This window comes from Dromaius novaehollandiae, chromosome 1 (genome assembly GCF_036370855.1).
Source record: "Dromaius novaehollandiae isolate bDroNov1 chromosome 1, bDroNov1.hap1, whole genome shotgun sequence".
Taxonomy (NCBI): domain Eukaryota; kingdom Metazoa; phylum Chordata; class Aves; order Casuariiformes; family Dromaiidae; genus Dromaius; species Dromaius novaehollandiae.
Genome location: NC_088098.1, coordinates 153,673,184 through 153,700,804, shown reverse-complemented (window position 1 = coordinate 153,700,804; position 27,621 = coordinate 153,673,184). Strand labels below are relative to the sequence as shown.

Sequence of the window (27,621 nt, the reverse complement as noted above, 5' to 3'; positions counted from 1 at the left end):
ATCAAATAAACAGCATGTTCGCTTCCATAATCTGGGTTGGGCTGCCCTCCCTCTCTCCCTCTTTGTACAAGCCTAGGTGAAAAGCATAAAGCTTTTGAGACATATTTCCTAAGTATATGAGTTTCAATTTGGAACTGAGACAACTAAAACAGGAAGCCATTTGTAACATTTCTTTAGGTAAACCATAAATTCCAACCCTAGCTGTAACTGACTTACCTTTCTTTCCAGTCTAGAAGTACTAAGCTTTTTAATGAGGAGTAGCAAGAAAATGAATTAGCTAATGAACTTCAATTCCACTATGCTACACAAAACCACTGTTTTACACTGCCCATTTAAAGTTGGCCCATTCAAGTTGGTAAAGAATGTAAAGAATAACAATAACAAAATTGTGCTGCAGAACTACATTATTTTTGTTTCTGGAAAGATGGCACATGATCCATGAAAGCGTGACACATGTAATGAAAAAAGAAATTGCTGTCAAAGATGAAGTAAAAGGGAAACTGATGAAAAGCTGCCCACAAAAGAAAATCCACTGGGAAAGACAAAAGATAATAATCAAAGCAATACCCAAGAAAGAATGAGGAGCAGACCCCTTTTCTTCCGAAAGTTTTTGAAAAAAGTATTTACTAATATGTATCTACTAACACAGGCAGGAGTTAAAGTGGCTAGGCTAAAAAAACACTTCCTCCTAACTATTGCACAAACAGAACAGTGATGATGGTATGGTACTATTCTAAGAAGTGGCACACTAAAGAGCTTAATTCCTTTATACACAGAGTCTTTTGAAAGTGGACATAAATTTGAAAGGGTATCAAATGTCATCTTAAAAATGTTTTATTATATTTGAAAACCCAATAAATGTGTTAAGTTGAAGTACAAGAATAAAACATTGGAATTTAAATAATGTATCGATTTTACTCCAGCAATACAAAGCATAGATAAGGATAAACCTCAAACTTTGAAGAAGATAACAATTAAAGATAAATGTATTCATATATTGTATGTCTACTCTCTGGAATCAAATCTACAGGGGTTTTTTTTTTGGTTTGTTTTTTTATAGCTTTAGTCTTAGCCCACATTTTTATGTAAAAATTCTTCAGAGGTCAGTAGACTTTTGACCAGAGTTTTCTCCCTCTTTTTGAGCCGATATAAGGATTTTGTTTCAGTTTTGTGCTGAACAAAACAAAACACAATGGATGAACCAGCTCACTTTTTTTTTTTTGGGGGGGGGGGGGAGGTTAATGATGGTAGGTTTCTAACTAGAGGCACTTACTTTGGTAAGAGGAGATAATGTCAAAGATAGCAGGAAAATCCAGTTAAATTATCTGTACCAAAGGGACATTAAAAAGGAAATTAATTGAGAAGGGAAGAGGAGAAGTCAAGGAAAGAAACCAATAATGAATTTATTATATAATCATCACTGAAACTACTACATAATTGGAAGCACCTGGAACCCAGTTCCCCCTGGAACCGAGTTCCCTGTCTGTGGATATTTTCTTGAATCTTCTTCTACTTACCTAGACCTTTTTGTCCAGGGTTTTTAGCAAAGTTAAAAGTAAATTGATAAAAATCTTTGAACTTTATCGGATCCTTTAGCTCTTGTTCCAGTCTTGGCAATAGAGCTTTCAGTTTTTCCGTGGTGTCACACCTATGGCAAAAGTTACATTATTTGTAAATATTAAAAGTTTAGTCTCAGAACAATATCAAGCAGAACAAAATCAAATAGTAGTTAAGAAATACAGAGCATCTTGTTAGTTAGCACTCTTTAAAACACAATCATTTTTTTTCCTAAACAATACTAGGTGAAATGTTATAAATAGGCGTCCACAACTACACAACCCAAATAGGATTCAGTGGTTCCATTTCCTTTCTCAGTCTCTTTATGAGTTTATAAACTCAAACAGACATTATTCTATTCCTAATGAGTATATAAACCTCACTAAATCCACTGTCCTCTCCCCTTTTATAGCCATTATAACTTAAGAGTGAGGGGGGTTGTTTTAATCTAGATACACATTACTTACTCCCTGTTCCCATATACAAAGAAGCACATATTGCATTAACAGTTAATGCTAAAATTAGAAGACTTTCCAGCAAAATTAACTATTATTTGCAATCATCTTCTCTGCACCATGGTCCACTTCTGGATAAAACCTAGGAAAGAGATGAGCCCTTCCCAATGCCTTCAAGGCCAACAAACTGTTCAACCGCCTGATACAGATAAAGCTAAGATAGAATCAAGTTACTTAAGTTCTAACGGAAAAGCATCCCTTAACATAAGACTGAAGTATTTCTAGCAAAAGTACTTGAGTTGACAAGATGCAATTTTGAAAGAAAGAGGATTTCCCCACACACCCAGAAATCAAATAAATATTCAAGGTTTTGGGGATATTATCAATACTTTGAATTGTATCTAGAAATTCATAGAAAAGAAAATAGTTTTCAAAGAACTAGCTATCATAATAAGTCTCGCACTTAAAATTTCTCAACAGCTAAATGGTTTATATATTTTAAAGCTTCAAGAATAATTTTATTAAAGGATGGTAACTACAGCAAAATCCATACAATGCAGACATGATTCTGACTACCTTGGATAGTGCAGATAAAGGTAAGTATTTTTCTGGCCTTCGATAGTATCTAATAAAGGAAAAGTAAAGAATTCTGCCAACAGTCTTCAACTGAGAACTTGTTTCATGGGGACTTGATCTGCTTAATGGGGACACTCATACCATCTAGATGGTTCTCATTCATACTCCACACATACTATAGGAACCAAGTCTCAACCAATTTCTTTTCATGCTCAATGCTAAAAAACACCAATGCTGCATCTCCTATATATAATAAGAACTACCCTGAATTACTAACAAGCAGCATACTAGTTGCTACCAGGTATGATCATACTGTACTCCCCAAAACCCTGCATGGATGTTGAGCAGAAAAGAGTAAAAGTAACAGATTTCTGTTGAACTGTATCCAAGAGTCATGAGGACGTAGAAGCAACATGATAATGAAGGGAGAGAACAAAGCCAGAAGCCACAGGTGGATCAACAAAACCTTTTTTGTCAGATATATCAGATAATGCTGGCAGCCTTTAATATAACACCATGACCACTTGATTGTTGTCCATGGCTAGATAATCACACACTCTCACAGCCTCCACCCAAAAAAATCAGACTGAAAGGGACAAAATAAAGCAGTGGACTTCAGATGATATCAAAAGTTGTTTCATCACAATTTCTGAATATCCTTACCTAAAAAGGAAAGCTTAGAAAGAGGTCAATAATTGATGAGGTCAGTAGCAACAGACTGCTAGGCCCCCTGCTCAAGAAACAACCATTGCATTTGTTGGAAGTGGGCACCTTATTAATGCCTTTCTGCAGTAGACCAATCTAAAATCAAATTAAATTATATTAGCAACAAAAAGTATGCATCCAAGTAATAAACCGTAGTTCTCCACCTACCTAATGCAATCTGTCCACAAAAAACATTTTAACCCTTCTAAATATGAGTAATACTTCATCTCTCCCAAGTAAGAATTATACACAAAACATTATTTTATGGTGATAAATGCTTGATTCTAAATGCTTGATTCTAAACAGAAGCAACATGGTTTAACCTCAAAGTCCACTATCCAGAACAGTTTCAAAATTCAGAAAAAAAAAATTTTTCCCAGTTATGCCAGTTAGACTAAACAACTTTTTCTACTGCTGATACCTTGATTTTTGATTTCAGTTTCTTACAGATATTCTGTACAACGAACTGTCTAGCATACAAGACAATAAAAGAAAAATACTGCTTGCAAAACCTGTAAAAAAAGTCTCATTTGATAAGATAAAGGCAAAACATTGCATGTTTTATCTGCTTTCATATCAACCTTCCATACCGAGTGAACTCTATTTTTTCATCTCCAGCGACTTTCAACTTCTAACAGCAGACGGTTGAATACAAAATCATAACGCAACCATGCATGTGCTTACATGAATGACATCAAAAGATCAACATATTGTCTTCCTTGCTGTACAGTTAAGAATTATTTTGCTTCAGCCTTGCTGAGGTCATTGTTAAGGTTTTCCAGTACAGCACCAGTTGAAGGAAGAGAGGACACTACAGGTCTTTAGCACCTGTTGAGCTTGACACCACCATTACCATGGAGAACAGATGGCCTTTAACAGCTAAAAACCATGAGTCTTGATAGCTTGTACTTCCTCTTATTTGCACCCTCTGAATGAGGTAGAGAAGATTACAAGACATACATAGACCAACAAACTATGCAAGCAACATGTACTACAAGTTACTGGAAATATGCATTTTGAGAAACTAATCAAGATTTGCAAATGATAATTTTAAACGAGGTTGTCTGTGTGAATTACATGATCTAAATTTTATTCTGGGTCTTGGAAAAGGAAGTCTATAACTTCTAAGCAGTAAGAACCCCAAACTTATTTAATCATTGTTAAATAAGGCACTGAGCAGTGAGTAAAAAAAGCACTGAGTGGGTAAAACTGCATTTTGTTCTGTTGCAGATCTAAGAACATAAGCAACCCTTAAGAAGAGTTTCAACTCTGACTTCTCTCCACCAGCTTACAGAACTTTCTCGCATGAAAAAGTGGTAACAGTTGGCATGCTGCCAACAGAGAAAGTTTTATTTGTCTAGCAGCAGTTTGTCTGCTTTAAGAGAACACAGTCTCCTTCCTCTCATTCCAACGTCCACCCTCCTTCAGCTAACTCAAACACTTTATCAATTGTTTGTAACTGCACTATGAGGGGGAAGGAACGAGCCGTTGTGAGTATGAATCTCTAAGAGGGTAAGAAGGTAATCACTGTATGGAAAATAAACAGGAACCAATATATTGATTCAACAGCTTCATTTTCTTAAAATCAGTGTCTTCTATCAATCTATCTTTCAATACACCACCATGAATATTCTGCAAGTGCCAGTTTAGGTTAAATAACTCAGTTTTAACCATTTCAGTGAGATCCAGTAAAAGGTTTAGACTATCAAAAATAAAACAAGCTTGACTATTGTGTAAACCCAGCTGCATAGTATTGCGATCCTTTAATACGTTCCCATGATGCATTTAGACAAAGGCCTGTAGAGTCCCACAGCCTAGGTTACTTGAGTGTAACAAAACTGTAACAAAGCCAGGCTGCGAAGAGTTTTCAAAGCTTCGGTGTTTGACTCTATTACAAACATTTTAAATAGAAACTGAGCTCAGGCCTTACACTTTGAACCACACAGAAATGGATACTCACCCCAAATCTGTCATGCCATCTACAAATTCCTTTTTACTGAATTCACATTGAGTAGCTGCCCTGAACTTCCATGCTACAACCAGAACACTGATACTGGCAGGGTCCAGGCTTAAATCATCACAGAACTGTTGAATACCATCAATGCCAATTTTGTTTTCATCTTGTGGGTCTGCAGTTCAAAGAACAAATAGGAGAATTACAGTTACTCATTACAAATATTTATGAATAATCACCAGCACAGCTTTGATATGCTGCATAGCATGGGTCTTCAGTTTTACATAAGCTTCAGCAAATTAAGCCTTTACTTCAAATCTAGTTAATTTTAAAAGTACCTAAAGAGCAGCTGTAAGCAGATGATGTATTTAGCAAGCTTCCCTGAGAATTGGCTTGTATTTTTTTCCTACATTCACCAGCTAACTTTAAAAAAATAGTATTTATTTTTTCCTTTCTGCATTGCTCTGTGAAAGATCTGGATGAGCTGGAGGAAATGCCTGACTATAGCTAAAAAATGGTAAGGCTGATAAAATACATGAAAATATACGACATATTTACTGGTTAGCACATGCCTAAAAACAAACAAACAAACAAAACAAAAAAGGTTAAAAAAACCTACTAGGTATGCCCACAATTCTTTTTCCTTGTAGTGATATATGAGAAGGAAAAAATATACTGTAACTGTTTAGAGACCAGTTAATTGAAAGATTCTTATTTTTTAATTACAAGCCAGGGAAAACACCAAAACATTGCCCAAACGACGCCTTAGCAAAACAAGGTCTTCAGCTAAACAACACAACTTAAGAAACATTATGTTACAGTAGTACTCAGTTTAGTACTTTTTAGAGCCAAAACCGTACTTCATAATTACCTATGTTAGGTTCTGTCACAATCCTAACATTAAACTTCTATTTATAAATAATAAAATGTAAATCTAAAAACTAACAATAAATCTTTCATGGATAACTATATTGGGCTGGTTCATTTGTGCCTCAAATTATTTCTTATAAAACGTGGTAGCTATTTAAGTTTTGCTGTGGAATTTCAACGAGGCTGTAACAGAATTCTCAAAAAAAACCCTCTACATGTAAACTGAAGTAATTTTCTTAAAAATCACTATCTCTTGTTTTCAAAACATGACAGTTTACAAATTACAGAACTGTCTTTCCCAACTCTTAACAGGTAGCCATTTCAGTATAACTGGCTGTGCTACGTAAAAAAGTATCTCTCAAGTAAATTTAAGACTAACTCCTTAAATGGAAAGCTGGTAAGATTTTCAACTGCACTATGTTTTAAGTCCTGATCCTACAAGCTGATCAAAAAGCAAGGGTTTTTTTTATTTATAAATAAGATCTCTTTCAGTTTTCCAGTCACTACCACAGCGGCAAAAATGGTAAATTTTAAATAGTGGACAGGAAATTAACTTAGCAAATATCTTTACCCATATAATTCAGTTGAAATTGGGGACCTTTGTGCAGGAGTAACAAGTAAACATGGCTACTGTATGCCAGATTTAGTTCTAAAACATGTAAAATTAGTTTCTGGTATATTTTGGGAATAATTGAAGAACTGAAGGCAAAAGATGTATGGGTGTGGAGATCAATGAAAAAATGCTGATGTATTTCAACATGAACTATTCCATCTTTATCATTACTCATGGCATCCAGGTAACTAAGAACAAATAAAAATGAAATTATTGTTTTGATAGAGATGCTGGATATTAAGAAAGAAAACTAATGCAGATAGCACAGAAAATGAAATACCTCTCATCTTAGATTTCATATATAATGCAACGTCTACAGTAGTCTCTAGGCTCTATAGGACAAAAAATTCCCTTTTGTCAAGAGGCCAAGGTATAAAGTTTATGGAACCAAACCTCTAATTATTTTCTTTCAAATCCTGTGAAAGTTTTAAGTTCACATGTTTTACTGCAATCTCAGTGTCAGAATGGCAAAGTTGTGCTGCTAAAACTGACTAAGTAACTTTCCTTCACAAAAAACAAGTGGTGCAGTTTGCTGCTGCCAGAACATTATGAAGAACAAATAAAATTTCAGATTTTTTCCTCTGATTTTAGATACTCTGCAATTCATCACCACCTTATAATGAAATACTGAAGAATATCTATACTTAAAATAGAATGCATATTTAAAGAATAACAAAAAAGGCATAAATAGTATTGAAAGAACAGGACAAAGTGTATACAAAGCCATCCACATACAAAAATTAGAAAAGTATATAAAATCATAGTTGATGAATTGTTGACAGTTCATTTTTTTAAATATAAGATTTTTCTGGATCCAGGCAGTGGCTGTAATGATTCCAACTTGCTCTGTGCTAATGTTTAATAAACAATAATAATGTTTAATAAACAATGCATGTATTCATGTGAGATGGCCACAGTTCAAAAAGCTTTGTTACCTGGATCGCATAAATTCTTACATTTACATGACTATCTTTTCCTCTTATTTCTCCCGTTTTAACAATATTGTAAAAAAAAAAAGAAATGGAAAAGAAACAACTGTGCCTTTAATCCACTTTCTTGTGATTTTACCTCAAAGCCTTTCTGAACAACAGGAATATCATTTGTGCTGTAATATGCAAGCACGAAGAATAAATTAAGGGTGCAACTTGAAGCTTAATTTTTGAGTCTTCTTGCTTGATTGCTTTGTCAGATTCTTAGCCTTAATACTATTTAAAATGTTTTTAAATTTAATGAACAGCAATATTCCTGTATTTGAACTAAATTAACCAAATATTAGTACAGGAATTGTGTATTGTTTTGCCACACAAAGTGCATCATACATATATTAGCAGTCGCCAGCAAAAGATCAAGTAAGTTGCTTCACTTTCCCTGCTACCATATGTAGCTGACAGTATTTCCTCATTACAGGTTTAATTTCCTAATGTGAATTTACTTTGAACTCTACAGGAACACACAGAGAATTTGTGTATTGAATATTAAGAGCATTTAAAACATTTTTCATTCTTATCCCTCTGCTACTAACTGTATGGATGTGGCAGTACGTAGCAATCTTTGCTTAGAAGTTCTTACAACTGGCAAACAGAAAAGTGGAATTAAAACTGAAATGAAAAAAATGAAAAAGAACAACAAGCCTTACCTTTGTATCGATTATACAATTGTTCTAATTTCTTCCGGTCTACTGAATTTTTCATGGACTCTTTGTAGTACAAGTCTGGATTTTGGAAGTAGTTGTCTGTTGCCACTTCTAGTTTCCATTCATTCTGCATTAAGCAGTATATAGCAGTCCTTTCACCAGCCTGGGTAAATGCCATAAACTGGCGGACCTTGTCCTTCTGAGACGATTTAAGCTTATGCTTTGGGATGCAAAAGAAGCAGGAAAGCCAATGAAGCTAATCCAGAAGTTTGTTTCAGCATTTTACTACTAATGCCTATTTTTAAAAGGTTTTAGTTTTCTTGTTGGTGACAATTTTCACTTCAGAATTACAGGAAGACAAAGCCTTGTTCTTCTGCAGTTAAAAAGACAACATTTTCTTCTGAAAATTGAAATGACAGCATCTATATGTACAGTTTTAGCAGCAAATATTCTGGCAACAACAAATTCATATTTCTGCTTTACTGCTCCCATATGCAAAAGTCTTTCTCTGTTTTGTAAACTAGTAAACATACATTTTATCATATGACAACATGGTTATCTTCTGAAAAATAAGCTTATTAATTATATAAACAAGAAATTCCAAAGACACAACTCTCAGATTCTGTATAAAAGCACTTCATAAACTCAGAGTATGACAGAAATCTGCTTAAATTTTCCTAGTACTTTCCTGGCTCTAAAAAACAATGTAAACTTTAAACATTTTAAGTGATCAGCTGAAAGTTACAAGCATTTCTCACAGTTTTATGTTAGAAACCATTAACTATTGTCATTGGAACACGTAAGAGCAAAAGAAAATAGATAAAGCAGACATGCCAGAGATTTGCTGAATGTTAGAATGAGAATATAAAGTTCCTGATCTAAAACTTAAATGAACTCTGACAGAAGATGTTTATACTACTAATACTAAACAACAAAACAACCTAATATAGTGGCATATAGGAATCAGTAAGATTTTTCTCTTAATTGCAGTTAATTGCAGCAACCATACTTATACAACACTCTTAAACTTCTGCAAAATCTGAGAGGTGGGAACAGGGATTTTATGGAGAGCAAATTTGTTATTAATATAACTAAACACTGTTCTTCGTATAAAGCTAGAAGGAGAGGGAGATGGCTTAAATTAATTTTATTATCTTTTGATACTTCGTGATTTTGTTAAACTATATTTAACATGTTCTGGAACAATGAAGTTTTCTGAGAGAACATCTAACTTTCTGGCTACTACTTAAATCAGGTGTAGTAGAAAAGATCATTTCACTGGTCTTTAAATATCAGCGGAAAACATTGTATCACTGAATCAGAGTGCAGCAAACTGTAAACATACAAACATCTTTCAGTTTAGTTATCTCTTGTAAACATATGGACAGTGACTTCTTGACTACAGATGGTCCCAGACAAGAATGACATTATGTAAACAAGATATGGATTTTGGCCTTTCCTTGACATTCTTCAATTATATAAAAAAGGAGAAGCAACATGCAAAATGGTAGAAGAGCCACAAAAAGAACTACCATGTATTTTGGCAAGAAAATACTCAATAATTCCTTGGTTTGCTTTATTTCTGTAAGCTCTATGTAACTCCCTTTTCGTTAAAATTTATCTAGAAGAGTCTCTTTGCACCAATACCCTCATTTACGTAAGTTTCTTTTGAGCAATGAATTTAGTGATGACCCCTTCAGAACAGAGGTCTCTAATAACAATTCCACAAGTAAAATATGTCCTTGTGTAAGTCTACTTATTCCATGCACCTAGGGACTTCTTCCAGGTTTGAGAAATACAAAGTTATTTGAAGAAGTGAGAGGTAGGAAACACGTTTGACTATCCAATGTACCACTCTGCCATGTTTCTGCCATTTTGTTTAGCAATTTAATGTTCTAAAGACACACATATCAATGTATGCTCTTTACTGGGGGGGAGGAAGGGTCTGGAAGTCAGGTTTCTGGCATGCCTTCTTCCTAGTGGAACCCAAAACAAGATATGTATTCTGCATTAAGTCATGAAGTCATGCTTTAAATGCCCTCTTAAAACAGTAATTATACTATATTGCAAATCCAGAAGAAAAAATGCTAACGTTAAAATGCATTTAGGCACGATTTGAACTTTTCCCAAACCAGATTTGATAACTTTCTCAATGCACAAAGCTGCTGCTTTTTCAGTCAAGGTCTAGTGCAAGCGGAGGTGGCCTTGACGGAGCGCTCAGCACATCACGTAGTTGCTCCCCTTTGCTCAAGCACGTCCTTCCCCCGCCTCCCGTCCTAGGAAGCTAATTTCTACTTCACCTTTCGTATTGCCTTCAACTTCGCTATTAGCCGTAGCGGCGCGGCCGGACTGATTTCCGGCTCCCCGCGCTGCACCTGCAGTCCCCGGCGGAGGGCGGCGAGGCGCCCCCCAGCCCGCGCGTGGGGGGGGAGGGGGGACCCACCCGTCCCGTCCCGACGGCCGTTGCAAGGCGGCAGGCGGCGAGGAGGGAGCAGCGAGGGACACCGGGCTGCGGCAACCTGCCCCGGGAACCCGAAGCCCAAAAAAGGGAAAGGTACGTGCTGCGCCGGCTGCCAGGGCCGGCGCTCAAAATACCCGCGGCGCCGCACGCCCCCGCCGGCCCTGCCCCCCCCGCCCCAGGTGACCTTCCCCGCTCCCGGCCCCAGGGGCAGGCGGCCGCCAACTCCGCGCGCGCTGCCGCGTCCGGGTTCCCGTGTACCCCCTCCTCCCCCCCGCCGCACGCGCCCAGCCCCCAACGGCCGCTCTTCGTCCCCGGCCCGCACCGTCCCCTGCGGGCAGGGGCGCGAGACCCGGCGCTGCGGAGGGAGGGAGGGAGCGAGGGAGGGAGGGAGGGGAGGGGCGGGGCGCGTGAAGGGAGAGAAACGGCGGGGAACCGCGGTGTGGGGGGGGTCGCTCGGCTTGTTGGCTTCGCGGTTTGCGTTGGCTTTTCCCTCCTCCCCTATTTCTTCTTCCCCCCTTCTGCCCCCTCCCCTCCCCCCTTCTCCCCATAACCTACCATTTTAACACCGGCGCTTTGACCAACTTCACTGCCCAGCGCCGCCTCTCGCGCAGGCGCGCACCGGCCCGCCCTCGCCGCCTATCGCCGGCCGCGCTCGAGGCGCACAGGAGGAGCGCGGGCCCCAGGCGTCGGCCTGCGGCTCCGGCGGGCGCCTCCGGCTCTCCCTTCGCCGCCGCGCGCGGGGAAGACGCAGCGCCCGCGGGGCTGGGACGCGCGCGAGCGAGGACTACACCTCCCGGCGTGCACCGCGCCGAAACCGGCGGGAACTACAACTCCCGACGTGCACCGCGCCGAGGAGCCACCGGAATATATGTGGAGGCGGTTAGGGGGAAGAGCCGGTGGCCGTACTACGTTTCCCATGGTGCACCGCGCCGAGCTGCTCGGACTACAAATCCCATGTGACTCTGCGCTTAAAGGTGCCGCGTCGACGCTCGGTAACCGGCGCCGGGTGAGAGGGGTGGCTTTCGCGGCGGCCGTTGATGGGGTGAGCGCGGGGTCCGCGCGGGGCCGGGGAGGCCGTTGGCAAGGACGGGGCTCCCTCGCGCGTTTCGCGAGCGGCCGCCTCCGCCGCCCCCTTACTCCGGTGCCTGCCGCGTTGTGATCCCGCGCTCCCCTCGCCGCTCCCTCCCGCCCTGCCGCAGGTGAGTGGGGCGGCGGGAGGAAGCGGCGCCGGCAGCTGCCTGCTTCCCCTTGCCAGCCGGCTGCCCGGTCAGCCGCCGCCCCGAGGTGGGGGCAGAGGGGCCGCGAGGAGGAAGAGGAGGCGGCAGCGGTGGGTTTCATCCCCCTGCCGCGGTGCCAGAAAGCTTCGGGAGCCGCTGCGCCACCCGCCGTGCCGGCAGCCCCCGGCGCAGGCTGTGTGGCGGCCGCCGCCGCCGCCACGAGGAATCACTGCGCCCCACTCGGCCTCGCCTCGGCGAGGCTCTAACACCCGCATCCCCCTGACTTTCCTTCTTCCCCAGGCAGAGGGGACGGAGGCCGTCTCGACCCCATTCCGCGACGCGAGGCGGCAGCGCCGGGAGGTGCCGCCAGTCTGCGATGGCTCCCAGGTGGGTGCGCGGCCGTTAAAGCGGCCGTTAGCGCGGCGTGCCCCCCCCCCCCCCCCCCCCGCCCGCGGCGCTCCCGGCGCAGCCCGCCGGCCGGGGGTGGCGAGGAGGAGCCTGCCGGGAGGAAGCGGCGGGTGGCACCGGAGCGCGCCGTCTGGGAGGAACCGGCAGGCGTTTCGGGGAGACAAGGCGAGGGTTCAGACTTTGGCTCAGGGACAGCTCGATGAAGTACAGTAATGCGGTACCATGCTTAGGAAGGAAAAATGGGGAAGGTGAGCCGCAATCCATCAGCAGACAGCCTGTGGTTAGGAAGGACTACGAGCAGCGGGAGTTCTCTTTGATCTGATAATTACTGCGGGGGTGGGAGTCCCTTTTTGTGCGTGTGCACAGTATGAAGCGCATAACAGATCTCCTGTTCACCACTACTTAGAAGCGTGTGAGCAGTACCGCAGGTGCTGCTTTCCTAAATAAAATTATTATTCAAGTAAAAAAGGTTGGATCAGGCTCTTAGTTACCAAAACAAAACTGTGCTGTTTCTGAACCATGCTGATAAGTTTAGACAGTGCAACAGTGGCAATACTTACTAACATAGTTCTCTGCCCAGAGTTCAGTTACATGGTTTGCCATGCCGTGTAATATGTGCAGCAAAGTATTTTACTCACCTCCTCAAGAAGGGAAAGTCAAATACACGCTATGCTGTTTTCTTTCCTTCTCTCTTGCGGGAGAGAGGTTGTAACATATTCATCAAAATCTCTCCCCAAAATCTATTAAACAGGAAGAGTGTTAATTTGTACTTGTGAAGAAATATTTCCTTAAATATCAATCTAGAATATTTCCAGGTGATGGAGATTGTTATTCATGTTTTTCTGATCTCTTAAAAAGAGTGAAACCTAACAGTTTTATCAAAGTTCTGAAATATTTCTACTTTAGTACAATTAGAGCAATGTAAACATGCTTTTACTATTTTAATTAGGCTTCTAGTTCTTAACTTTAAATGTTTTAGCTCTTCGTCTTGTTAAGCTCTAGCCCAGCTCTTAATAGCCAAATGTGTTGACTTTCTTCAAAAACGAATAAACTCTCCATCATGCTGCACAAATATGTTTTCACTGTTGCCTATGGAACAGAGATAGGGCATTTTAAAAGCAGAAGTAGTGCATGGCAGTGCCTTCCATCTTCCCTTCCCTTAATCGAAGAGGGATGTCATTGATACTCCTGGTTGCAACTCATACTGTATTATGGCTAAAGAAGATTCTCTGTTAGGTAAACTGCTTCCAGATGACTGCATGTCCTGCACATTGGTTCCTGATTAAGACTGTTGGCTCAGAGATCAAGACTGCAGCTGAAGATTCAGGCAAATACTTGCTGCATTGATGATTTGCAAAAATTTAGTGTATGTTGTGCAGTTCTCGAATGGCATGCTGCAGTAATAAATATTTGTTTTGTTATGTATAGCTTTGTTTCTTAGAAAATATATATTTGTTATTATAAAATGATGTCCCTAGCCTTTTTTTGTAGGATTTGGGGGAAGGGAGGGTTTTGAAATTCTATCCCAGTTGTTTTTAAAAGCAAACATAGCAGTTTAAATATAGGTTTTAAAAAAGCTTCTGGAAAACCAACTTATAAATGATATTGATTTACTTTAGTGTTCTTATAGGTCTATTTTAAGTTGATACAGGTCAATAATTAGTGTTTAAGTAAAATGTTTCAAGGCCATGCACCCTTCCAGATCAAGATCTTTGATCCAAATGAGTAGTGGTCAGAAGTCAGGAAGTTTTGCTTTTTCTTTGTGGAAATGTTCATTTCACAAGAATAATTTATAATGTAATCTCTTTCAGTTAAGATTTTTTGCATTATATTTTAGAGTTTAGTATGTTTATGCTTCTGAGACTGTATAAGCAACTAATGAGTATGATACTTTTTTTTTTCTAAGATAGACTTCAGAAATGGCAAGAGGTTCACTGATATGTATAAGAATAAGTTGTAGTACTATGGTGAAGTACAGTCTATGGCATCACAGTTTAACACTTTTAACGACTCTTCTCATCCAAAATGAAACACAAATGACTGCTGTGTGACATAACTAAGCTTTCCAATTATTGTGTTTTTTAAAGCAAGGTGATCTTTAGAAAATATTTGGCCATGGGAGAACAAAAATCTATCACTAACCTTGGACTGTTTGTTGGCTTTGACTATTTGCTAAAGGAGAGTGCATATTTTCTTTTAAAGATTATAGTGTAGAATGCAGTCTTCAGTTTGTCTTCTAATTTGTTTCATCAAATGGCCCAGCATCATCATGTTTGATAACTAATTGGTACTGTCTTGCAGCATAGTATGTATACTGGAGTTGCAGAAGCCATGTAGCAGAAAGCTTTGAGCTGTTACGGATTATCAGTTTCCACCAACAGCAATAAAAACTGAAGAATGCAGGCAATTGGATTTTTTTGCCTGTTGACATTGACTTCACTGCTTTGTGGCCACTTAGCGAATACTGGAGAACATGAAGATGTAGTAAAGCATGCAATAAAGTTGCATCGTGGGAAAGGAGCTGTTGTTACTCAGAGAAAACAATGGGTATTGGAGAGCTGCAGAAAACTATCTGGCCTCCTTCGCCAAAAGAATGTTGTGCTCAACAAACTAAAAAATGCTATAAGAGCAGTGGAAAAGGATACAGGCCTGTCAGATGAAGAGAAACTCTTTCAGGTGCATACCTTTGAAATTTTCCAAAAGGAGCTAAATGAAAGTGAAAACTCAGTCTTCCAAGCAATCCACGGCCTGCAGAGAGCTCTACAAGGTGACTACAAAGATGTCGTAAATATGAAAGAAAGCAGTAGACAGAGACTGGAAGCCTTGAGAGAAGCTGCAATTAAGGTTAGGTTTTTTTGTTGTTGTTGTTCTATGTTTATTACTAGAATATTAATATTCTACTTGTGCTTTCAGTTATGATACAGTTTCAGTCTGTATTGATGAAAAAGTGGATCTACACAAAGCTTGCAATATTTTACTATTTAAAACAGATTTTGAGCGAAGTTGGAAGTATTTGTTCTCCTTAGTAAAAATTCTGTAATAGAGTTTAAAATTCAGTAACAGTCAATAGTTAAGCTAAGGCTGATCGCAAGTCTTATATCAAATTATGTTAAAGGAATATAAGAAGTTAGTGCAAATAGCACAGTTGTAATATGTAAGGCAGGGGGATTATCCAAAAGAATATAAAGTCATTAATTGGCAAAATAGTATTGCCACTTCAAATGATAATTTCTCAGCCAAGGTCTATAATTTGAGCAGAATGATTTCTTGGCTTTTATTTCTGTATTTGTACAGATGGGGGTAAAATGGATGTGCAAAATATGAGATAACTGCATTGCTATCTCAATACAGTACTTGTAGCCTAAGGAGTGCCGGTTTCAAAAACAGTGTTTCCAAGAAAAGTGCACTGAGATTGTTTTACCACGAAAATCACAGATGAGTAACAGTAGAGCATAAATACTTTGTGGAAAGTTTGGGTCCCCGTGTAAATGCACACCTGTTAGGGCTTGCACTATCTGCTGCTGTCTGCTATACTTGGTAATGCTCACAGTGTATATTGAAAATCTTCCATTCAGAGAAAATGTTTTTTAATGGACTTGGTATTTAAATTGTTCTTTACATAGCCTCTGCCCTCAGCCACTGAAGGAAAACATGAAAGATTCTCTCCCCCGCCCAAGTCCTCTTAAAGAAGAGATTGTCCTTGTGAAAGTGAGCAAAAGAAGGAAAGAATGTAATTGGGGTATAATATCTGAGCTAGGAGAATCAAGAAGGGGTATTTGTGTGAGAGACCTGTAGTCTTAACAGGTGAAGATGGCAAGAGACTATTGTGTGCAAGAATGTTGTGCAGTGAATTGTGATGGGAGCAGAAGTTAAGATGCAGACTTGGGAGCCTGGAGTGGTCTGCGCTGTGAAAGTGAAAACTGAATTATGGTGAATTTGGATACGGAGTAGCTTGGATCCCTGCGTATTCCAATGAAAGGCTTTACGTGACTTTGATATTGGTGCTTCATGGTAGCGCCAGCCTCTGCTGCATAGATACGGTGATAGTTGTCATGAAAATGAATTTTTTCACCTTTTTTGCTTACACCTTTTTAAATAGCAGCAGTGAAACCAGTCCAGAATAATCTTTCTAATTTACCTACTTCTTGGCAACAATATTATTGTAAAACAAATCCTGGAGTAATCTACCCTTGGAGTTGAATGTTGCTTCTTAATTTTTCTCATTTTGAGAGGCCCGTGCTGTTTTAGGTATGTGTTCTGTCAAAGCTTTGCTTCTACAGAGGTGGATTGTGTAGGCTGTTTTTGTATATTGTATCACTTGATACTTGAATAAGCAGTCTTTTATATCCCTCCTTCTTATGCATCTGCATGATTATTTAAATAAAATATTCTTTGTTCTAACCTTACAATCTGTTTCCTAAAGTGAAACAAAGGTGCTGAGGAAATGCATGCTGAAAAAATGAAAATTACATGGGATAAATTTGTTATGGCTTATTCTCACTTGGAAAGACACGCATTAGTTTCAATTTTGTTCCAGTTTGTTTTAATTGTAATGGTTACATTGTTCGTGTACTCAAAGACATCCTTTCAGTTTTCCTGAAGAGTGATTGAGTGAAAAATACAAATGACCATGTCGGGGGGCTGAACTCTATCTTCTTATTTCTGTTCAATTGAAGTGTTTGGAAGTATTTAGTATCAGAAGCTGTATGTCTGATACATTTCATATTGGTTCTGCTGTTGAGAACAGATATGCCAGAATCATTCATATCAAGGGGGGGAAAAAAAAAGGAAGGAGGAAGTGTTGAAGATGTCTTCTGCCTTTCTTTGCTCAAGGAAACTGAATCAAGGTTCTGGAAGAAGCAATAAAATTCTATCTACTTCTCATCAGCTTCTGATTTTTTGGGTGTCTGCTACTTAGAAGTTGATGGAAAAGATAACACTCACACACTGCAAAGATGCATCCTACTCTGAATTGCTTTCCTCGCTCCTTATTAAACAGTGGAGAGCAACAGTAAAACTGCATTTGTAACTAGTATTGCCCCAAAGTCTTACTCAGTCTTGCTCATTTGTTTCTAGGTGTTCCCTGTTTAGTACAGAATCCTCATCTTGCTTAAAATGATATTCAGTGTGCAACTTGTGCTCAGATGTCTCCAATCTCAGCATGGATTACAGAGCAGTGTTAGTACTGTGATGCACTTTGCCTAACATGAAGCAGGCTCTTTGAGAAAGTCTGTCCTTTTCATGGATGCTGTTCTTCCTGGTTGTCTCCGTCTGTACTACTATGGCACTGGTCTGCAGGTGAAAACAGATGCCACTTCAATAGACTACAAAAAGATTTGTTTCCATTAATTAAAGGAACTTACAACTAAAGGTTCTCCAAATTTTCAAAGCTTTTCTATTTTGCTACCCAGAGAAAGTTAACCTCTTGCATATTAGAGCTTTGTTTTTCTGCAGTTTACCTCCAGCTCTTTTCATCCAGTTTGTGTCAGCTGACCAAAAGGACTGATCAACACCCTTCCACCCCAGACCTGTTCCATTTTTGAAGAAAAAGCCCATTATTAAATCCACCTTCTGTTCTAAGTGGTTGCTGACCAAAGAGAGAGCTCGTGCATCAAACTGGGGCTGTTTTTTTAAAACTTTCAAGCAAAATCTGGTAATGGAGAAAACAGGCAGTACAAGAGCATGAGTGACTGTTGCTTATGTGTTGCATAAGAACCAAAGCAGTTGATGTTGGTCCAAGCACATTAATAGTTACATTTTTCGCAACTCCTGTTATTCTGGGAACTGGGCAATTTTCATCACGCTGGTGTAGCTATGGTAATTCTAAACATCAATAGACAAAAGCCAGCAATCCTGAGTTTTCATCACAACCTAGAGTATTGCTCTGACTTTCAGGATTTTAAAAAGGCTAAGCCACACAGTTACAGGATTGTTCTGAATATATTGTTTTCTTGGCATCAAGGAATTGATTGAATTATATGCATGTTCTTGCAGATTTCAAGGGGAAAAAGTGTTCATCCATGAACTTGCATGGAAGAGGGGGCACTTCAGTTATTTAAGAATAGGTGTTCTTAGGGCCATTTTAGATGTCCAGAGCATATAAAACATCTGTGTAGTGTAGGCAGAGAGAATACAAAACCTAAAGGAGACCCATGTTCTGCCTGCTCTCTAGCTGGATATAATAGTGCATCTGAAATGGTGATAGAAACCTTTGTTTTCAGACAACTCAGCCTGACCTAGATAGTGCTTGTGTTAAGTGCCCAGTCTGTTTTTCCTTTGGCCATGCTGTTGGCTTTTTGAAAGAACAAAGGGGCAATCTTATCTAAATATTATCATCCATCCTATATTTGTTTGCTTATTTGTAGTTGTTCTCTTTTAACCAGAGCATCGTTAAGATTTGTCACTTTACGTGCTGACATTCTCTTATCTTTCTCTTTCCCCCAAAAAACAAATTATAGTCAATGCACAAACTGTTATCTTAAATCACTGCTTTGATAAGCCTACAGAAGGGGCAGTCTTAAGTCTACTCTTGAGCCGTAAATCAATTTTTTTCTTTTTTTTTTCCCCAATTCTCTCTTTTTGAACCTCAGACATCCAGAGTTCCAGACATCCGGAGACATCCTGATAAACAGAAGTTCATCAGGGAAGCTGTCACAGTATTTTTACACCATATCAGACCATGTCAGTATTTCTTCTTTTCTTACTTCTGAAGCCTAGAAACAGATTTCATAAATCATTAGTGCAGGTTTGTAAGAGGCCAAGACTGCAAAAATGGACAAAGTCAAGTATTCTGCTTCTGATGGAAAAATGCTTCTTGGGCAACATAAATGGGAACCTCAGCAAGGGTGCTTGACTGTTAATCTGTACTCTTTCCCAAACTTGCAGTTGTTGTAGCTGTTTCCACGGTTACTGTAATTTTTAAGAAACACAGACAGACCCCTTCCCCTGTTTTTAAAATGGTTTATAAAATTAAGCTTCACTGTATTTTCCTTCCAGTTTGCTTCATTGTTGTAGTTAGTAAAGCCATCCTTTCAAGTTTATTGTGCTTCTCTGCTAAAGCATTGAATTCTGAATTTTACTTGGCTGTGAAATTTTTCCTAGGGTTCCTTGAAGTCATCGTTCTTGTTTTTTCTGGATAGCGATTGTGAGGTAGCTCTGCTGTTTAATGGATTAGAGAATTCCATTGGTGGGGAGTTTTTTGTTTTGTTTTGTTTTTTTTACTTCTGCCCCTTTTCCCCACAGTGTAAATTGGTACAAGAGGACGCAATCTTCAAATACCCTTGTAACATCTATATTGCTTTCGTAACTCCATTTCTTGTTAGATCTTTTGTGTCAAAAGAAGTGTACCCTTAGGTCAAATGTTTTCCCGCTCAAAGGCGTGGCCAGCACTTTATGTATGTGTTGTAAATTTCAACAGGAAGAAATGGAGTATGTTGAACTCTTAGCAGCAGAGAAACATCAGGTTGAAGCCCTTAAGAATATGCAACATCAAAACAAAAGCCTGTCAATACTTGATGAGATTCTTGAAGATGTCAGGAAGGCAGCTGATAGATTGGAGGAGGAAATAGAAGAACATGCTTTTGATGACAACAAATCCGTGAGTAGTGTTTTAGACTCAGTCTTTTCATTCATGTATATTTCTTTCTAAGTTGTTATTAGAATTGTAGAGATTTTTCTCTTATGCTTTATTAAATAGTTGTTAGGATTTTAGTGACTAATGTAAAACATTTTGACTTTACATGTTTTATCTTCCCTTTTTGCAGAAGAAAAATATTTAGTATTTAGTTTCCTTGTTAGGAAATGAACAGGAATCATTACCCTTTTTGCTAGTGATTTCTCTGTTTTTCTTATTTGAAAGTCCTCCATGCAGCTGGCACTTTTGCATTGTGATAAGTGTATTCCATCTCACTGATACAGCCCATGAGAGTTGTGACATCTCAGTGGTGGTGGTGGGGACTGTACTATCTAGGCTTTGCAGAGTATGGAGTTACCATGTCAAGCTTAGTCTCCACTTTTTTTTTTTTTCCTCTCTTTCATTTTATTGAGAAAGTTATGGGAAAACAAGAATCCTTGCAGTTAGTTTTCAGTCTGGGAAAAGATATATTGATCAAGGTAAGGATGTGAAATGTGTTGTAGTGTTGCTTTCTTTTGACTTCCTTTGCTTTCAGTCCATTGGATTACTTGCATTGTTCCTTGTTTTTATGTTGCATGATGGACAGTATCCCTCAGGTAAGGCTGTTTGTATTAGGACCTGGGAGTACATCAGTTTACTTCTGACTCTCAGTGTGTCTTCCTAAGAGACTGACCGAGTTGGTCCCATTTATGTGAGTGTTGGTTGCAATTTTATTTGGCTTCTGCTCTTGAAAGGCTTTTGTTGACTTGCAGGTTGAATTCTGAGGCCATCATAGCTCAGGAATTCTGTTGAGGAAGAATATCACTTGCTCTCTGTTAGAGAGCGAGGCCCTTTTCACAGTTGTCCTCTCTTGAGAGAAAGTAGCTTTTTATTTTGCATACTCCAGATTGCTGCGATTGTACACATTGGTCATCCTGCCTAGCGGGACCACCAATGGGTAGAGAAGAGCTAGCTGGAGTGCCCTCTTCTGTTACTCTAGGGTATAACGCACACTTTAAAGAGGCCAGGTGTAACAGCAGAAATGTCATTCTGGCCAATTGGCAAAAGGCTAATGCAGCGTTTTTCTCCAGTGTATCTCTCTGTTTTTCTTCTTGTGCCTCTATTCATGAAAGAGGAGGACTAATGAGATGATGACTGGAGGACTACTTAGGTCTCCAGCTTAGCAAGAAACATTTAACATATTTTCTCATAAACTGGAATACTAGAACAAAGAAGGTCTAATAGAGTTATCAATAATCTGAATAGAAGCTCTCATTAACAGTATAATCAAGGAGAAATGTAGTAGATAGAAAGGAAAAAAGAATATGAGCTAGCCAGCTTAGTGCTAGACAACGATATTTGTACATTGTATTTTGTCGCATACAGCCCATTTGCAGGAACTGCTGTTTTAGGAAATAAAATCTTGAAGTAACTGTTTTCCTATTATGTCCTCAAATTCATCAGTTCTTAAAAGCTCATGTGAATCTGTGCCATCTATTCTTGCTCTCCTATCATATTCTGTCTTTGGTTCCCTTTTCTTTAGTAAAAACAAAAATGTACCATAATATCTACCGAATATTTAATTTTGTAAATATACTACACAGAAAAACAGTTTTTTTGTAATTGTCATAGTCTTATAATATCTTCCTTGTGTTCTTAATATTGTTTCTGAACTAGACTGTAAACTCCACTGGATGCTGAACATATTTGTCCAATCATATCACTTTTATATGGTCTATGATAATTTTAAATTTTGATACAGAGAAGTTTGCTTAAGGTTCCACACACAAAAGCTACCAAGTATAAAGGAACACACAAGTTTTATATGAATTTAGAATTCTAGAGTTTCAAAGAAGATGCTTCAATATTGATGTATTTTATGATTTGCTTATTGAATACTACTGTTGATATCATAGGATTAAATTCCCAAGAAGATACTAGAACAGAAGTTGGCTTACTAATGTTTTGATTTTAGTCCAAGTAATAGTCACCTGCAAGATGGGGACACTGCACTAGATAATGAAGTAATTCCTGTGTGAAAGTCAGTTTAGAATATGTTTTAAATTGCAGAACCAACATTTAACTGTATGCTCTGAGCGCTATTTTGATACCCCTGGAGCAGCGCAGGGGCAGGATCAGGAGCAATGACAACAGAAAAGCAGTAGGATAGGGAACCTGTTGAGTCTTCTGCACAGAAACAGTTCTTCATGTTCCCTGACTGTAGGGAAGCCTTTCTCTCTTCCAATACTGTGAGAATAATTTGCATGTACAGGGTGTGCAGCTGCTCCTGCTTTCTCACCTCAGTTGAAAACACTGAAAACATACAGTTTGGGCTCTTTTGCTTGACAAGGGACACTTCGTTCTGGAATGCAAAATAGCCTGGTAAGTGGGGAGCTTAGGGCTGTAAAAACAGAATAGACATAAAAAGACAGGTTGTGGAAAAAGGAGTGAAAAGATAACTTTCATAATGCTTGAAAAGAAAATGGCCATCGACATCTCTGTCCAACACATAAAAATGCTGGTACTTGAAGTAAATATTTGATAGTTCTAAATAATTCTGCAGACTTCAGACTTTGTTTCTGATTCTGCATTTCTTTTCCCCATTTGATTCTTACTGACTTCCAGTTCTTTAGAGGCCCATTGTATTGCATGATGTACAAAAACAGAGGAAGAGGTAATTCCTATGATAAGAAGCTTCAGTGTTTAAAAAAAATACAAATGGAGTGAAGAAAAGGATAAAACTTGCAAGTAACATGTCAATATTAAATAATGAAAATGCAATATTTATCTGAACAATTTGGTGAAAGGTGCAGGGGACTCAGCTAAGGCAAATAGGTCAATATGTTATAGATGGCTTATGCGACTGCATGTCATCTTAAAATTGAGGAATTGCACAAGCAAAATAAGGTAATCCAGAAAAGTTAGATGTTAATCATTGGAATGAGAATAGCATAAGAATCTGAAAGAAATAATCATCGTAACTATTTCTGAATATTGTGAGAATCTGCATTAATTTAATTACAAAGTAGAAGACAGAGAAATGATTTCATTGTTCAGTGTATTTTAAGACACTGAAGACAGAGCTGAGTAGAAACTGTTTTCATCCTCTCCCCTTCGATTCTATAGGGTATGACTTGTTTCTTGAATGGGGGTATAGTCACTGTCTGATTTTTGTGAACTGATTATCAGTTTCTAATCTCTGATTGTTTCTGTTCAAATCAACAAAAATATTACATTTTAATCCAGACTTGTTAGAGACCTTATACTTTTGTGGTCTAAATGTGCCAAAACTTACTTTCTTTTTTTTTCTTTTTCTTTTTTTTTAAGGATTAAATTCAATTGAGAATACTGAGTTGGAATTCTACAGCTTTGAAAGCTTGTCTTGATATTTTTGGTTGGACAACTTATCTAAAGAGACATTGTTCCACTAATAGGTGGGCCTGGAAAAACCTTCATTTTTAAAATGTAAAGCAGATTATAAAATTGAAGTTACATTTTCAGTTATGGACGTCATTTTTTTGATAGAGTCTGATAAAATTTCTCTAAGAACGAACTGCAGTATTTTTACTTGGCTTCAACGTGTTCTGGAGAAACTTCAAGCAGAGCTAGTAGTCTTTTCATCTGTTACTGTATACTTCATTGACACATCTTTTGTTGTTTGTTTTTCTTGAAAGGTAAGAGGTGTTAACTTTGAAGCAGTCTTAAGGGTGGAAGAAGATGAAGCCAGCTCCAAAAGAAATGCTTCAAAAAGAGAAGTGGAAGATGACTTAGGTCTTAGTATGCTTATTGATTCCCAGAACAATCAATATATCCTTACAAAGCCCAGAGATTCAACCATTCCTCGTGCTGATCATCATTTCATAAAGGTAATCATTTTAGAGATGCTTCCATCATTCATTTTAGGATGACTCACTCCCACTTGTTTGCATGCCAGTACTGCTTTATATAGTTTCAGCATCTGTCCCTCTAAAATTACTCTAGCATTCCTGGCTTCCCCCTTCCATTGGTGATCTGGCTAATGTTTTCCTCACTCCCAGGTGTAGTCCTCACAAGACTGATTGTGATTTTAAAATAAACAGAGGAGTTATGTAGTATGTATGTTTATTTAACTTCTTGTACCTGTGGGGCAGCATCTCTTCTTCTCTCTAACTGCACACTATTAAAGAGAGCTACTGCTGTGCCTGGTAAGTAGCTTGCATATTGTCACAAGAGAGTTTATCCATACGTGTCTTGTGATAAGGAAACTGAGGTTGGAAAATACATAGGAATGTTTCTATTGTATGTGTGCTTGGTAAAGAATAAATGGATTAGGATTCTTTTGTAATTTTTTTTAAGCAAAATTGATCTGTTTCGCAATTTTGTTTAAATGTAAGGTGTACTGCATCTACAAAAGCATAGTGTTTATGCCTACGACAGCGTTCAGCTTAGTTCACTGATGTTTAATGTTTTATTATCACAGATTCTACACAGTACTCTACATTTAATTTTTACAGTGCCATTTTTTCTTTGAAGGATGAGAGTCTAGTTTCAACTTTGTGTTAACACATTTGTAAACCTTATGTACAGGATATTGTGACGATAGGAATGTTGTCTTTGCCATGTGGCTGGCTGTGCACAGCAATAGGATTGCCAACAATGTTTGGGTATATCATCTGTGGAGTACTCTTGGGACCATCAGGATTAAATAGTATCAAGGTAAGTATGCAAGTTACTGCTATGTTTTAACTGGTTTCATTTATTGAAAGCTTTAAGAATATTTTTAGAAGAATATGGTATTGTTAACCTCAAATGTATTTAAAAACAAAAAAACCAAAACCACAGCTAAAGCTTGACCTATGCAGAGTGAGGCCTTGAAATTATGTCTTTGAATGACCGTTTTCAATTTTGTTTTCTCCTGTGTAACTGTGACAAAGATGAAGGGCTGTCTCTGTTTTGTGTTGTTTTTTTCCTGTTTTTTTTATTTGCTTTCTTCATAAAGCATCACATTTTGGAGCCAAATTAAGAAAAGATATCAAATATTCAAAAACTTGGAAAAAGTCAATACCGACTGCAGTGCAGGTGTTTAAAACAAGTTGTTCTATGAGTAGAATAGCTTGGCTTCCTAGAGGGTTATTTTGCATCTCTACAGCTCTTTCATCCATCCTAGTAACCCTAGTTCTTTCCTGGTCCCCCTGCTCACATTCCTGAAATCTTTGAACCTTTTTAGCTCCATCACATGTTCCCTGATTACCAGCTGGATGAGGAGCAGTAGAGGCTGTGGTTGGTTTGAGGTTACACATGTTTTGCTTAGTGGTCTGGTATGCATTAACAGATTGTTTAGCCAGCAGGCAAAATGGAATAAATGTTAAGACTGCATGTTAATGTGAAGTTAAATAAAATGTCTATGTTTCATTGACATCCACATAACTGGCTGGAATTTAGTATCTTTGGAACCTCTGCTCTTACGTGAAATTGACCAATGGGCTTAGAAGTAAATAGGGATGAACAGACATTATAGGTTTCTGTCAATCTCATTTTTAGGAAAGAATGCTAAAAATACGTTTTCATTTCATATTCTGAAAAGATTTTGTATTCTGAAAAGATGAGATTAAATAACCTTTGTGTAGTATGTAACACTTGGGTTGAGAAGGTCTGGAAAGCTTGACTCAGACTGAGAAACAAGTTTGTATGGTTGTCATCAGAAAGAGATTCAACAGTGGATTTTCACTGAAGTTTGCACTGAGGAAGATGAGTGGTCAGAACAGAGATGAGAGAGTTTTCTTTAGGACAGTTTCTTATGGAGCTGCCTGTCTCTTATGGAGCTGTGATTAAATGTTATTCTTCTGGATAATACTTATTCATGTTTACTGGGTCTCTTGTAGTGTGTTGTCTCCTTCTAGTCCTCCTTCGTCTCCTAAAAATGTGGAGTGTGGGATGAACTGAGGAGGCAGGCAGATTCTCATCTGGGGGAAGCTATTCCCCATTTCCACTTCTCTATAATCAAGGATATTCTCTATCCTCCCCTCCTTTGGACTGTAAATATGTTAAAAGGAAATATTAGGCATCTGCTTTTCTTGTTCTTGCACCCTTATACTTCTCTCTGAAGTAGAAAGGCTGGTAGTTACACCAGCCTGGTCTGAGAGATAAGTACATGGAGTCTATAGGATGGAGAGAAGAACAGTTACTACAGTTTAGCAGAGTCAGTATACCTGCAGGGCAATAAAATAACTAGCCAGAAGTAGCCTTGGGGGTTTAATAACATACACATAAAACTTAACCTATTTATGTTGAACAAGCAAGAAAACTGACCTAGCTCAACAGCACATATGCATTTGGGTGACCAGCATTGTCCAACCAAATTGTGTAGTAGCAGCCAGATAATGGGAACAATGTTTGAAATCCTCAAGACACTGAGAGAACTTTTGATGTCATGTGACTAGTAAGTGAACTGCCTATGGAAACATGGTAAGAAATGATTTGTATTGAAAATAGACTTGAAATTTGCATTGAAAATAGACTGCTATGCACTGATTTTTTTATTTTATTTTTTAATAGTCTATTGTACAGGTGGAGACAGTAGGAGAGTTTGGTGTATTCTTCACTCTTTTTCTAGTTGGTCTGGAGTTTTCTCCTGAAAGATTAAGAAAGGTATTTCCTTACAATACTTCTACCTAACTTGAACATTAGCAGTTAAATCCTGTAATCAGGTCTGTTTCATATTTTTAGGCTATATCTATAACATTTGAGGGTAACGCTTTAATTTTTTTTTTTCTTTCTCTTTTGAAAAGATGAATATGACACTTGCTTCTGCTCCTTAAATCTTTGGAAGGAAAAGGATGCGTTATTTACTTAATGCTTCCAAAAAACGTTGCTATCCCTTTTCATTTTAGTAAAACAGTTCGGTTGCTAGAAAGTTCTGACACAATTTATGGCAATTAATTTTTGCTGTCCATGCAATCTAGTTGCTGTGATGCAGTGTCTAGTGATGTTTTATTAGTCCTGTAGTTTAAAAAAAGAAATAAAATAAATTAAAAAAAAAAAAGTTTGTCAGATGCTGCGTAGTGAATTGATACATGCTGTACTGGCTAATAAACTGATTCTGCAAGTGTGTTGATACAATCTGGAATATTAAGTGCTATGGCCATCAGGATCCAGCAAAAAGGTACAAGTTCGTTTTGGTTTTAATTTAAAAAAATACTACCTTGTTTTTTTAAAAAAAAAAAAAACCCTAGAATTTACATATTTTGCAGCTGTATTTTCCAGTATTAAAAGTGTACTTGCATTGTGCGATTTGTCCCTAAATTGCTGGTTGTTAGTGCATGAGACTGTAAAAGCTTTCACTGAAATATGTTAAAGGTTATGAGCTTTCCACTTAATCTGCTATCTTTAGTCTATCTTAAGTCAACAATAAGAATCTTTTAGTGCATTTAGTAATTCAGGGGTTCCTAAACTGTAATATGTAAGTTGTTACTGGTGTGCAAGCCACTTGAAAGTTGTATGTGCCCCACTACAGAGTGGACTGCTGGTATTGATGATGTTCCTCACCACTCCTACATTTTTTGCTGAAATCACACTAAATAC

The 27,621-nt window shown here is 38.5% G+C and overlaps 2 protein-coding genes across 7 annotated transcripts in view; one reads left to right on the top strand and one right to left on the bottom strand.

Annotated features, from left to right (window-relative positions):
- Window positions 1–11,518, bottom strand: part of DCUN1D2 (defective in cullin neddylation 1 domain containing 2) — a 29,904-nt gene extending 18,386 nt beyond the window's left edge. Inside the window, exons 1-4 of one of the 5 annotated variants that reach the window (XM_026096976.2) lie at window positions 11,380–11,518; window positions 8,367–8,736; window positions 5,254–5,422; window positions 1,518–1,648 (exon numbers count right to left, since the gene is read on the bottom strand). In XM_026096976.2, coding sequence (XP_025952761.1) covers window positions 1,518–1,648; window positions 5,254–5,422; window positions 8,367–8,541 — 475 coding nt within the window. In that variant the 5' untranslated portion in view covers window positions 8,542–8,736; window positions 11,380–11,518. Of the gene's footprint in view, window positions 1–1,517; window positions 1,649–5,253; window positions 5,423–8,366; window positions 8,764–10,663; window positions 10,785–11,379 lie in introns of those variants that run through there. The other 4 variants (XM_026096975.2, XM_064503716.1, XM_026096977.2 and 1 more) reach the window with 4 other exon arrangements.
- A 279-nt stretch (window positions 11,519–11,797) lies between these two features.
- Window positions 11,798–27,621, top strand: part of TMCO3 (transmembrane and coiled-coil domains 3) — a 33,106-nt gene continuing 17,282 nt past the window's right edge. The window contains exons 1-8 of one of the 2 annotated variants that reach the window (XM_026096973.2): window positions 11,798–11,866; window positions 12,342–12,428; window positions 13,686–13,815; window positions 14,751–15,293; window positions 19,867–20,046; window positions 23,736–23,927; window positions 24,628–24,756; window positions 26,596–26,688. In XM_026096973.2, the coding sequence (XP_025952758.1) occupies window positions 14,847–15,293; window positions 19,867–20,046; window positions 23,736–23,927; window positions 24,628–24,756; window positions 26,596–26,688 (1,041 nt within the window). In that variant the 5' untranslated portion in view covers window positions 11,798–11,866; window positions 12,342–12,428; window positions 13,686–13,815; window positions 14,751–14,846. The remainder of the gene's footprint in view (window positions 11,867–12,341; window positions 12,429–13,685; window positions 13,816–14,750; window positions 15,294–19,866; window positions 20,047–23,735; window positions 23,928–24,627; window positions 24,757–26,595; window positions 26,689–27,621) is intronic. The other variant, XM_026096970.2, reaches the window with a different exon arrangement.